Genomic DNA, 13,466 nt, shown 5'->3' with positions numbered 1-13,466 from the left:
GGGCGGGCGCGCCCCGCTCCGCCCGCCGCCGCCGCGCTCCGTGCCCGCGGGCGGCGCGTCCCGCGGCCGCGGCAGGAAGGGCGGGGAGCCGGGCGGGGAACCGCGCCGGCCCCGCTCCCCCGCCGGGGGCGGCCGCGGGCCGGGCAGGAAACGGCGCCCCCCCGCCGCGCCCCGGGGGCCGCCCGCCCCGCCGGGCCCCGCTACCTGCGGCGGCGGCACCGGCGGCGGCACCGCCCGCGGGCGCGGCGGGGAGGGGGCAGCCCGGTCCGGCTCGTCCCGGTCCTCCCCCGCCGCTGCCCGCCCCGACGGGGCGCACGGTCCGGGCCGGCCCCGCAGCCCCCCTCCGATCGCGGCAGCGGGGATCGCGCCCACCGCCGCGGCGTCTGGCCGCCCGCCGCTGCCCGGGCTTCATTAGTAACCTGATAATTCCCCAGCAAAGCCCCGGCAGCGGTGCCACCGCCGGGTAATTGCAGGACGGTAACGTGAGCTGATGGCGGCCGGGGATGGATCCTCGCCGTTATTGATTGTGACAGCTAAATTGTTAACCGAGAGGGAAATCAGATGAAAGCCATTTTAGAATAAATACAAGGCATTAGGTTTAAACATCGAGGTTGCAGGAAAGCCCGAGAAACCCCCAGGAAACGGAACCCAAGGCCTGCCAGCTTGTCCTCCCCTGTCCCCGGCTCCACAGAGGCCGAGTGTGGGGGGACACGGACAAGTGCAGAGGCGAGATGCTGAGAAAGGACAATTGAAACCCTTCGTTCTCACTGGTGGGGTCTGAATTAGCTCTGGCTGCTCCAGGAGAAACATGTAGGAGTTTTCATGGACACAGCCATGAAAGCTGTCTGTCCCCCTACGCAGCACTGGTCGAGGCAGGGCCGTGTGGGGTTTATTTGCATCCCCAGAGCGATGCTGGGCTTGGCAGCCACGGCTCAGCACCACGGGCCAGCACCACGCAGCCAAGCAGATGCTTGCACTGCTCTCATGATTACAGACCCGGCTCTCTGGACCTGGCAAAGCCAGAGCAGGCTCAGGAATGGGGTGACTCCAGGCCAGCTTCTGCCCTTCTCCAGCCCTGGGAGTAAGTCTTGGCTCTGTGGTGTCCTGCTCTCACTGCCTGCTGAGAGCAGGCAGATCTCACACGTGCTTCTTGCACCAGGGATAGAGCCTGGGCAGGGACTGGGGAATGCAAAGCACTGCAGCTCACAGGTATCAGCCCTGAGTCCATCCCTGTACTTACCCCCCTGTGCTCCCTCCTCCAGTCCTGGAGTTTCTACAAGGCAGCAACAAGGCGGCAGCGTGTCAAGCAGCAGCTCGGCCAGAATCCCAGAATTTGGGGTTGGGAATGCTGTGTGTTCCCAGAGGGAAGATTCCGTGCCTGTCCCAAGTGAGGGACTGTCACCACAGGCAGAATGGTTCAAATACCAAGGAAAACCCCACACTGTGGCCATGGTGAACGTCGCCCTCAGTAACCCACCTTGCTCCCATGGGTTTGCTGGAAATACAGGGGAAGCAAGGAACCCCCTCAGAGGACAGGAGGGCAGGCTAGAAGTGAGAAACAGCCCAATTCCCCTCCAGAGGAGCCAGGCACCAAGCCCAGCTCTCCTTCCCACCACCAGCTGCCACCCTCCCAACTCACGGCTCCAGCGATGCCGCGCTCCCCGGCGCTCTTCAAACCTCTCTCACGACGGTCTTACGCAAAGTCCCAGGGCTGATGCTCATGAAAAAAAAACCAGTTTCTGAGCATTTCCCTCCTCCCAACTCCAGGGTGAGGAACTCTGGGCCCCGGGGAGCCGCAGGCAGCACCAGCGCCTGCCAGGCCGGCGGCAGCAGCAGTGACCAGCACCAGCACCGACCTGCAATAAAGCTCCCCCAGGTCTGAGGCTGGCTGGACAGACAAGGCACTTCTGTTAGCGACCACGGCAGGGCAAAGAAATAATTAAAAAAAAAAAAGACTGATGCTATTGTACCCCGGTTCTGTCAGTGGACTTCGGCTGATGCCAAGCATTTACCACCCTCACTCACTTCCTGCTTGCCACCCTCGGCTTTCCTGGAGGAAAACATGCATTTTAAATGTTTATTTAGAGCTGTACGAATTTCAACAAATTGTATCGAAATACAAATAAATATCAAAGGATGTTTCTGAGGGGAGCACAGCCACACACCCAGTTGAAGCCAGGTATCTTCAGGTATCTTCCTAATAGGAACAGAATTCAGAGCTGTTTTAAACAATGCAGATACAGACCCGGAAAGCTACAAACGTTAGAGCACACACGAACAAACACAGGCTGTTCACAGAGGAATGCAAACGGGTGTCACTCACATTCAGAGGGGTACAAACTCCCAAGAATACTACTTTTCCCTCTACTCAGGTACCCAGAAACTAGGAAACAAACATTAACAGCACGAGACCTACTTCAGAACAATTGAGGCTTTCAACAATCCTCCACCACAGACAGGCACGGCTCCGTTCCAGGTGCTCGGTTCGGCAGCAGGAAGCCAGCTCTGCCTGGAGGGAGGTGTGCTGCTGCTGCAGGAATACAAACCTCCCTGGGCTGTGCCACTGAGCAACTCCTGCCTGCACTAACTGGGGCTGTTTCCAAATTGTTTTCCTCCTACTGTTTGAGACCACCATTAACCAGCTTGGGGGGAGCAGCTCAATAGTGACCGATGAGGTCTGACAGCACTGGAGAGGGAAAATCAGACCAGTGTCACCTGGACCTGAGCACGTGAGCTCTCTGACACCCTCCTGGCACCTGCAGTCACAGCACTGTGTGCACAAAGGAGAAAATGCTGCCAGAAAGTGTTTTTTCCTCAGATTTCTATTTTGCAGACATTTAGGGGGAAAACATGCTGCAGATCAGATGGTTCAGAGCAATGCCCTCCATCAGATCTGTGGATTTGGCCCCTGGGGCAGTCCCAGCTCCCCACAAACCCTGGTGCCACCTCACACCAGAGGCAGCTGACCACCTCTACCAGCCCGTGGAAACCAAGGCTGGGCAGGACAGGGGAGAACACCAAGTTCATGGCTTGAAGATGTCTCAGAGGCTGCAGTTACTCCCACACTGCCACACCTGGATCACCAGGAGCTGCCACCACTGGGGATCACTGAACACAAATGCCAAAGCTCAGGGCACAGCACAGACCTCAGAGATGTGTAAATACACTAATTCCTGCAGGCAGGCACACACCTCCAGCCTAAATGACACTGAAAATACCTGTGCTGTGTCATTACCATATCATAAAGTAACACTGTGGAATGTGCAAATCAAAATGTAAAATCAATTGGCCTTGGTGCATATAAAATATTGCATGCACAGTTACTAAAGGTGTTGCAAGATCTATTTAAAATGAATTTTATTGAGATGAAAAAGTTTTTCCATTATAACTACAGCATGTTAATCAAAACCAAGTGCTTCCCCTTCCATTAAAACATGAATTGGAATACATTTTGTTCAAAAATACGTTAAAAAGTAATCAGTTAAATGGAGTATTTTTGGATGTGCTTTACTCCGAACGCTGGTTACTGTTCCTAATCTGGCTAATGAATGCACACTAACGAGAGGTTGCCTGTGTGTTCCTCAGAGGTTTTGAAGGGAACCTATTTCTCTGAACAGCCTTCAGCTGTGAGCTGCACAGGCAGGAACGTGCAGACCCTCAGGTGTGACAGAGGGCTGTGCTGGCCGTGCCCTGCTCAGGTGGCACTGTCCTTCCCACTCTACAAAAGTACAAAAGCATTGGAGGACTCCAGGTATACAAAGCAGTGTTTCTTGCTACCATCATCCATTCAGAAGCATCATCTTCTGGATTTCCAGGCAGCTCTGGAGTAAGGAGTAGTCCTTTTCTTATCTGGTGGTTTGAAGTAAGAATAAACAGGTGCTGCAGGATATTCTGCGTCTGGATTTTCTGCCATCATCTTCAGCTTGGCTTCAATGGCCTTTATTTTTGCACTGACGCTGGGAAGAGAAAGAGCAGAAGGGAAATTGAGCTTGATCTTAGCATGAAACCCAACTACAGAAATCCAGAGATTCTGCTGACACGAGAATCCTCCCTGCACAAGGAGGGGCCAGGCAGCCCCCACTGCTGCAGCCACAGCGAGGCAGGAATGCACAGCTCAGAGCCCACACTGCTGCATTTCAACCTCTGCACGGGTTTGCTCCTCCAAGAGACACCTCAGCACCACAAAATAACAGCCCTTGCACCTATTCAGAGCTTCCTGGAGGAGGCTGAGTGAGACAAGACCACGGCAAGGCTTCCTCCTTCATGTGACATGATGTCATTTCGGGAGCTCTGAGCATGTGCAGCAGAGCAGAGCTCGGAGCTGGCTGCTGGGAACAGCAGAGAAATGAAAGCCAGACTTCCTCCCAGCTACAGCCCGCTCGGGATGGGAAAACCCCAGACTCTAATTAGGTCAGGAAGAAACATTATTTCAGCATTAGCAGGGTTTATCCCAGAGGGAGAAGCTATCCTAGGTTACACCCCAAATTCCTAGGACTTTTGTTATTCACTATCCTCCACTGGGTATGGATGGGGAGGAATGTTCCCTGCCCCACTGTGGCTTCTTGCACCATCCATCCTCACTAGAACAACCCCTTTGTGCCACTGATGCAGTTAACAATCTGCATGATCAAACCCCTCTGCTCTTTCCTTCCTAGCCTGTTACTTCTGAATTACAAGCTCATTTTATCTCTGGGCAAGTGCATTAATCTGGTCCTGGTTCCTCACAGGGTCCCACTGACAGAACACAGAGGAAAACCACACAAACAAACTGAATTAGCAAAGCAGCAACGTGCTTCAGGTAAATGCAGTGGTTGGAGAATTTAACCACATCCCACAGACAAGACCTACGAGCAAAAAACCACTGGCAAAAAAAATTAAAATTAGTTTTATGTGAAATACTACCTGTGATTTTGTTTTAATCTTCTGCCACTATTGTGGAACTTCTTGCTCATAAGCATTTTGCTGAACCAAATTAGTCCAGTAAAAACCCAATTCACACAAAGTGCAGAGATTCTGGCCAAAGGAGATGGAGTGCTATGCATCCCCAATTCCTCATCTCACCTCATTCCCTTCCTAGTACCAACTGGCTTTGCACATTAGAAAATAAACTTCCAGTCTGAAGTGTCCCACATCAAGTGAGCGACTTCACAGGCACTGTCCTTTCAAAACCAGCTTCTTTTGCTGTGCACATTTTTAACACAATGCCAACAACTCTAAATCTTACTGAAATGGAAGAAGCTGGTGCCCTGCCAGCCCCACAGCAGGGTCACCTCTCACCCAACCCATCTCCTACCTTAGGTTGGACTGGGGTGGCTCCGTGCTGGAAGATGGCTCCAGACTGATTGGAAGGATCTTCTCATTTTTATTGTGATCATATCTCTGCAAGCAAGAGACCAAGGACTGAGTCAGCTGCAATTAGGAACAAAGAAACATTTCCCACAGATGGACTTTAAAGCTGGATTAGCATTGCCTCAGGTTTTGTGGAGCTTTTGCTAGGAAAGATTTTGGTGGCCAAACACTGAAACAAATCCCAACCACAATATTTGGTTAGTACCACCATGGAATGCAGGCTGGATACTGAACAGTTATGTGCATTGTACTGTGGATCCTTAAACCTTATCCTGTCACTCCTTGTTCCCCTCTACATAAGGCAGGAAGCACAGATGGTAAACTTGAAGGTAACTACTGCACTGCTTGCTGTGCTCTTTATGTGCAGAGCCAGAAGGCAACCCAAGCACAAGAGTGCACAGAACTGGGCAGTCCTGGGAGAAAAGATGGGGAAAAAAGAAAAAAAATCAATTAGGAACCCCCTCCTTTCTGTAGAAGGCAGCTTGTGAGTCTGTCATCTCTGTGGGCAACGGGCCTCCTGAACTATTTGCAGTGTTCTGCTTCCTTATTTCGCTTGGCACAGAGTCAGGTTTGTTTTTCAGCAGAGCTGCTCAAACCAACAGCGTCTGCTGAGCCTTGGCCACTCATCCCAGAGCTGCTCAGCACCGTGCTGGTCCTGTCTAAAACAACTTCTGTTACAATGAGCCAAAGTCTTGTGCTGTTAAGTCTTTCCATTCAGGGACTGGAAAATGCCATGTGAAGTGAGTGATTATTTATGCATGTTCCTCCCCAGACCCAGGAGCAGCTGGGCAGACACTCACTCCTCCAGCTCAGACTCCCTGCGTGGCCTGATCATTCCTCAGGCATCCAGAAGCACGTGGCACTCCAGCAGCTCCACAGAAACAGAAAATGGAGACTGGGTTTGCACAAGCTTGGATGTGCTGACAAGAGCCCTTGAAGTCAGTAACTAAAACAATGTGGTCTCCTTTAATATGATACCTGGTTTGGTTTTTTAAGCAGATGCATTAATATACTTGATAAGACAAAGCAGAAAGCTGCTGGGAGAATAATCAACTAAAAGAAAACTACCCATAGGAAAATAGCAACAAGCATCTCCTCTCTGCCTCCCCCAAAATCTGTCAATCTGCAAAGAAAGTTATTAAAAATAAATTGCTTTATCAAAAACAAGATAGTAAATAACTGTAGGAGAAACGAGACAAGACCTTTAAAAAATGAAAAGAAGGATGTTCCAGAAGGAACTGCCTAAGTCAATCTTAAAAACTTGATTGTTTATGTGACGGAACAAGGAATAAAAGGATATTTAGCTTAGATGCAGAGTATGTTACTTTAAAGTCAAAACTAATTAGAGCTGCTGCCACATAAGTGCTTTCAGAAGTGGAACCAAGTAACACAGCAACCGGTAATTGGGAATTTCCATACCTCTCCTATGCAAAAAAACCACAAAGGGAAGGATTCAAACTTCCAGCCAATTACTCACTAAGTTTGGGAAAAGTAAAAACATGGGCATTTAGAGAAGTAATCTGTTCACACTGCTCTGAGCAGAAACCCCCTCCCAAAGAACCCCAGGTTAAAGGGCCTGTCCTCACTCACAGCTAATCCAGCACAGCTTGGGTAGACAGGAGAAGCTGTAAACATCAACTCCCCGAGTTATTTCCTAGAAGAGACTGAAATTATTTTGCCAGGCAAAGACTGCCCTGATAAGAAGGCTTTATTATTAAAGCTTTTCAGTTTTGCAAACTACAGGCAATTCTTCCTTGCAGCAGCCAGCTTACCTTGACTTGTGCGTGTGCCCACCGCACCACCAGCTTCTTGGAAAGGGCCAGCTTCCCATTGAGACACTGGATCGCCTTCTCTGCTTCCTGCACAGGAAGACAGCTCCATAAACAAACCAAGCCTTTAGTCAAAACCCACTCACATGGAAAGAGCCCTTTTTTCTTTGTTATTTAGCCTACTGTAAGTACAGCTCACTGACAGCACAGAAAGTTTATCCCGCTGTACCCCAATGCAGGGACACCTCTGAAAGACTCCCAGTAACCAGACTTTATTTGCCTTGCTGCTCCACCCTCCTGTGAATAATTTCCTAGATGCACAATGTTAGGACTCCTCTGACTTCTTACCACCAGCTGCAAAATGGACCAAAGAACTGGCCCTTTCTGCTTAGCACTAAAAGGCAGGGTTCAGGAGAAAACAGCAGAGGAGACAGAAAATCACTATTGCTACTTCCAGGAGCAGTCACAAAGTGGCTGTGACAGAGCAGAGCTGTTAGAAACTGTGGGTTTGTGTAGACAAAGTACTGAATTTAACCTTTCCTGTTGTAGTTTTGAACTAGCATTAAAAAAAATGGGAGAGAAGTCAATAATTTATAGCAGAACTTTAGATAAACTTACCTGTTTGGTTTCAAAGTTGACAAAACAATAACCCCTGGGCTGCCCTTCCAGAGCACCAGACTTGTGGAAGAGAAAGTCAAACTGCTTTACTTTGCCAAACTTCTGAAGAAGTTTGAGGAGGTGGTATCTGAAGGGAAGAGAAAACATTTATGATGTTTCATCTCACTGACACTGAGCAGATACAGAGGAACCCCCGACACACACAGAGCTCACACTCAGCTGTCACACACACATTCCCAAATCCCTGCAGAGGTGGGTGCCCTGTGCAGCACCCCTTCAGCATCCATAGCTCTGAGCAGCACTACCAGTGACTTTCCAAAGCCCCAAGGCACAAAGCTCCTCCCAGCAGTGCCAGCTGAAGGGCACAGAGATCTATTAATAGCTGCCTTTTGGACAATTATGCAATGGCTCCCAAGGGGTTTGGGAGGGCTTTGCCTCCTGCCTCACTAAATCACTCCTACTTTTAAGCATAATCCTCCTGTCTCCACCTCTCTAGCCCTGATGTGACCACCTGAAGCTCCATCCCAGCTGTACTCCTGTCCCAGCTCAAGCACTCTGAGCCCACAGCACCTGCATCCCTCAGGACCCTGCTGCTCCTGCTGCCCTCCCTCTCCCAGAACAAGCCCACCCTGTCCTGTGCTAACCAGTGTCAGTGCTCTGGCAAGGACACCCCAGGGCACACAGACACTTGCCTGGAAAAGATGGAGATGCAGGAAGGCAGAAGAAAAAATAGAAGCACCTGCAACCAGGAATTGCCAGCAGGCCTCAGAAAAAAGGCACCAGCCAGCTCTCAGTATCATCCAGCCTAAATCTGCCAGTGCTTCTGGCTCAGACAGCTTTTCAGTGACATGCTCATGGGAGTCAGACACTTTTTTAGCCAATTATCTTCCTGCCATCCAGTGGGGAGTGTGCTGTTTCCAATAAAACTGGGGAAAGCCAGAGTAAATCTGTCTGCTTAGTATCTGGTGCACTGAGCAACTTAAAACAAGGAGCACATATGCTGTACAGGCCACATCTAATCCTGAGAGTTCTCTGCAGCTTTTTTTGGTTCCCTGGGATTGAAGTGTTTAACAACACTGGCTGACCTAGGAGAAAAGTGACACTCATTGCTCCTTCGCTGCCTGACCCCACCCCTGACATTTCAGAATTATTGAAGTGTTTAATAAGGGTGTCCTAGTCAGGACTCATCTCCCGAGCAGCTGTAGAGTGTTTGTTAGCAAGCCACACAGCCTAACCCCAGTTTTCAGAGTTTGAGTTGAGTGTTTCCAGTGTTCAGTGCTCAGAGAACCTACCAGGATAACACCAGGCACCAGATGAACCTCCCATGTCCAGACATGAATGGCCAGCAGTGGCCCGAGGCAGTCAAGTGCACCAGGCACTACAGGCACTGTCCAGATGGGAAGGGCAGACAACATTTTTCCTAATAAAGCCTGATAGGATGTCTGAAAAGAGCCTTAGCCCTTTTGTTAAGCTTCAGAAGCCAGGCAAGAAAGTTCCAGGAATGTGAGTCATCCCACAGGATGGGTCACAGTGGACATTCAGGATGTGCACTTTTAAAGAGGTGAAGGTGCAGCGTGTGTGCAGACGAGCAGAGCAGGAGGGCCAAGTTACCCCCCAGGGGAACACACACATTGTCATTGATTATGGAAGGCTTCCTACATCCTTTGCAACACCTAGGAGCTCTCAAACTGCTCTGAAAGCAAGGGCAACTGGAAAGAGCAGGGCGAAGAAAAGGAGCTGATTACACAGTAGCCAAATTTCACCACCTCAAACTTCCAAAAAGCAGACACAGATGTACAAGTGAAAACACTGACTTCGGAGATGTGATGTATAAAAAACTCCACATGTTGGACTTTCAGAGCCTCCAAGAGATGTAAACGCACCTCAGGTTTGTTTCTGTAAACATACTGCTCCAAAAGGCCCTCGGAATTTCAGCAGCATGGAAAAAAAGTCCTTACACCAGGACGCTGTTCCCTGTCTGGCCATTACAGAGGCAGGGGAAGAGCAAGGAGGATTCTCCCCGAGTTCTGCACTAAAAATCCCCACAGCTACCTTGCCAAAAGGAATTCTTTGGGGGGTGTTTTTCTTTTTTTTTTTTTTTTTTCCTTGAGAGAGTCTGCTTTCAAATAATGCCCTCTCAGCAGTGAGGTGATAGTTGCTCCTTTAAAACAATTTTCATCAACAGCCTAGAAGTAACTTATGTCATCTATTTAGTTCAGAACCCTTTTTCCAACCGTGCCTGCAATTTTACAACTGCAGGCCACCTCCTCTCTGTAGAGCAGCTCAGAAATCCTGTATAATTAATGTTTTAGGCTGTGATTACAGTTTGTTATTGTTAAAATACTGAGGGCATTAACAGTAACTTGACAAGTAGCTCTTCAGGCCAAGAGATAAAGAAGAAGAAGACTGTCATGGAAAACCTGAAGCCTTATTAATTAAAAAAAAAAAAAAAAAAAGGGTGAGGAGATGTAAAAAGCTTTACTATGGCAACAAGGACAAGGTGGGTCACCCAGAGCCTGGAAGCGTTGGCACCGCCGCGGCCCCAGCGCGGATCCGCGGCCAAGCTCCATCTCCACTTCCTGTCATCTGATGTGGATGCGAGACAAACCTGCAGCTCCCCCGTTTCCTTTTCCTCCTCTCTTCCTCCTGGCACCCCCAGCGCTATTCAGACGCAGGCAAGGCTTCCTCTGAACAATGCTGTCCCAAGGACCCGGCCCGGGGCCGGGCCACATGCAGAAACCATTACTGCAGGAATTCTGCCCCACTGGGAGCTGCCAGCGGGGGGCTGTGACAACAGCTTGTGCACACATTGTTTTCTAGGTGACACTCATCGAGATGGGATCCTCGACAAGCAGCACAGCAGCCGAGGAAGTTCAACACCCCTACTTCATCCCCGTGGAAAATGAATGGGCATTGAAAGGCTACGGGAAACCAGATCATGTGAACAGAGAGCTGAAACGAAATCTCTGCCTGGCCAAAAAGCTGCAAAGTCTCAGGCAGCTTCAGGAGCAGGAATGGGCAGAGGAGGCAATTCTAGCCCACCTGCCACAGGGAGACAGAACTGAACTGCATGGCTTTGCCCCTTAGGGTGGGAGCACACAGCTGAGCCACGCACATGGCCTGCCCTGCTGGGCACAAATGGCGGTGGTGACACCAAACCACGAGGAAACACCTGCTGCCATCCTCATGCAGACCCCATGGCAGGGATCTCACGGCTTCCAGAGTGCCTGCAGACACCATCCTATGTCTCAAGCAGCTGTGAGGTCCCCTGGTGCCAGCTGTCCTCCTTCCAGCTGCTGAGAGCACACTCAGGAGACTCCCAACAGCACCTGCTCCCAATGGCAGGCAGACAATGCTTTAAGGGTGCTGGATAAAAGGAGTCACCCAAAACCAGCAGCAGCAGGGAGGAATGCCCAGCTGAAGAGCCACCATAACCCAGTGCCCAGGGCACGTCAGCACCCCCAGCTGAGTCACAGCCACTCCGTGTGTGCAACAACCTCCCAAAAGCATCAGCTCCCAGGCTGGAATCTGTGGGCAGCCCTACGCTTATAAACGCTGCTCCTGCAGCTTGTGCTCCAAGGTGTACATTACCTATTAACTCCCCAGCACCTGACTGCAGCTCCAGTTTGCTCTTTAAATGGAAGTCTTGGATTGATTCAAGACTTTCTGATCTCATTTCTGCTCGAGAGTGTCACAACCACTTATTAACTCTGCCAACAACTCAATCAACCTTACTCTGCCTTAAACAAATCCAACATAGAAATAACAAAGGCAGCTCTTTAAAAAACAGATAAAAGCAGCAAATGCAGAAACATTTTGTTTTCAGGGGTTTGATTTAGTCACGTGAGTAGTAACCTCAACAGTAATAATTCAGAGGAGCAACTAGAACTAAGAGATGTAAGCCCTTAGCATGAGAGAGTAAGGATCAAGATGATTTATAGAAATTCACTGACCACACACTTTCTTTACACTGATAATGTGCTAAAAGAGGCTTCCTCTTCTTTTATTCACAAGGAAATGGAGGCACAACATCATTTGCAGGAGAGAAGAGCCATTTTAAAGCAAAACAAAAGGCAAGACACAGAATTATAAAGCCTGAAATAAGCAGCAAGCACTGTCACTCATCACTGGGCAAACTTTAAACATTTAGGAGCATGGAAGCACTCTAGGATTGAGAAACCACCAAACTCACTTCATCCAAGTGATGAAACCAGTAAATTTTGCCATAAAAACCTATTATTTATCTGGCCAAGACTAAAAGGAACAACCTATCCTGAAAGGGTCTTTAACAGCACTGAGGATCCCCCCTGGGCAGTGAAGGATCCAATGCACTCACACCCTGCACTCCTGCCCTCACCCTCACCCAGCTCCTGAATCCCTGAGGAGCCAGCAAACAACACTCAAGAATTCTTGTATCTAATTTCACGTGGTCAGTGAATGTGGACAAACCACAGGGACAGAGCTGTGGGACAGAAGTGGTAATTAATGCAGAAACCTCCCAAGCTGAATGGCTGAAATCACAAAGCATTAATGATTCCATTTAGAGGCTATTAGGGAGCTGCTCTGCTCAGATGAACCACACTCAGAATAAACCCCAGCACCTGCACACACACAAAAAGAACCAGGAAGAAAAAGTATTCCACGACAGGCACACACAATAGTTAATCAAAAATCCTTGTTTGTTGTGAGTGTGTAAAGCCCAAATTGTTTTGGTTTGCTTTCCATTTTATACAACAGTGATTTCACAGCACCCTATCCAAATACTGGACAGCACATCATATTCCCTTGTCAATTTAGCTGTTCAAATGTTATGCTTGCACAGGAGATAATTATCCATAGCCTACAGAAGACATGAAATGCTCACACACACGTTTGATTCATGCATTTACCCATCAAAGCAGCCACTCCCACCACTGCCACCTCCTCACCACCCACTGCTGCAGCCACTCTTCTCTGAACTCACGCTCAGCAAAGCATCAAAACAGAGCTGCTGTTTGGCACAGATGCCTGCCCATCAGCTCTGCCCTGCCCACCTTCATTCCTCCAGATCCCAACCACTCAGGGTACAGCTTCCAGGGCTACGCCTTGCTTTACCACTGTTTGCAGCACGGCCACCCTGATATTCTACATTTCCCCAGCACAGGGATGTTTTCAGCCCCTGGGCTCCCAGCCCGAGCGGTGCTTCAGGGGGTGCTGTCTGCAGCCTCTGAGCCCCCCGGGGTGGGAGGACACCGCGCACACAGACACACCCAGGCTGCGGCGATTCCTGCCCGCAGCAGCACCCGGCACGCACGGGCAGCTCCTCGGAGTGCCAATCTCCTCCAGCGGGCGATCGGCCCCGCCGGCCGCGGGCAGAGTTAGAGCCGGGAGTGCCGCACCCGACCGGCCGCGGGGGCACCCCCAGCGCCCGGAGAGCTGCGGGCACCGGGGGCCGGACAGTGCTCGGGCTAACGCCGGGGCCGGGCGATGCGGCACCGCCCGGGAGGGCTCGGTGCCGCTGCGGGAACATGGCCCCGTCCGGGGCGGTGCCGCCGCGGGGGCGGTGCCGGGGGGGTTCCGCGGTCACTCACTCGGTGATCTTGGGGTCCAGGTTGCCGATCCAGAGGCGGTGCCCGTCCTGCAGCGCGCCCTCGGACAGGATGGAGGCGTTCTCCAGCGGCAGCGCCTGCCGGCCCGGCTCCATGGCCGCGCGGGGCCCGCGCCGCCCGCTCCGTCCCCGGGGGCCGCGGC

General features: G+C 50.8%; 1 protein-coding gene across 1 annotated transcript; it reads right to left on the bottom strand.

Annotated features, from left to right (window-relative positions):
- Positions 1-3,340: 3,340 nt before the first annotated feature.
- On the bottom strand, positions 3,341-13,442 carry RBM18 (RNA binding motif protein 18). The gene is made up of 5 exons (XM_059864898.1): positions 13,307-13,442; positions 7,737-7,863; positions 7,122-7,208; positions 5,294-5,379; positions 3,341-3,956 (listed from the first exon to the last, which is right to left on the bottom strand). The coding sequence occupies exons 1-5, from the start codon at positions 13,417-13,419 to the stop codon at positions 3,797-3,799; spliced, it is 573 nt and encodes a 190-aa protein (XP_059720881.1). The 5' UTR covers positions 13,420-13,442; the 3' UTR covers positions 3,341-3,796.
- Positions 13,443-13,466: the final 24 nt, after the last annotated feature.

The sequence above is a fragment of the Haemorhous mexicanus genome, chromosome 21 (assembly GCF_027477595.1).
Source record: "Haemorhous mexicanus isolate bHaeMex1 chromosome 21, bHaeMex1.pri, whole genome shotgun sequence".
Classification (NCBI taxonomy): domain Eukaryota; kingdom Metazoa; phylum Chordata; class Aves; order Passeriformes; family Fringillidae; genus Haemorhous; species Haemorhous mexicanus.
This window is presented reverse-complemented; position numbering and strand designations above follow the sequence as displayed.

Bases quoted from the DNA above. Each gene is read 5' to 3' on its own strand.
- RBM18 (XM_059864898.1), bottom strand. From the start codon at position 13,419: ATGGAGCCGGGCCGGCAGGCGCTGCCGCTGGAGAACGCCTCCATCCTG. The intron at 5,380-7,121 runs GTAAGCTGGCTG...TCTTGCTTGCAG, and splicing joins GGGCACACGCACAAGTCAAG to AGATATGATCACAATAAAAA. The intron at 3,957-5,293 runs GTAGGAGATGGG...TTCTCTTCCCAG, and splicing joins CCACCCCAGTCCAACCTAAG to CGTCAGTGCAAAAATAAAGG.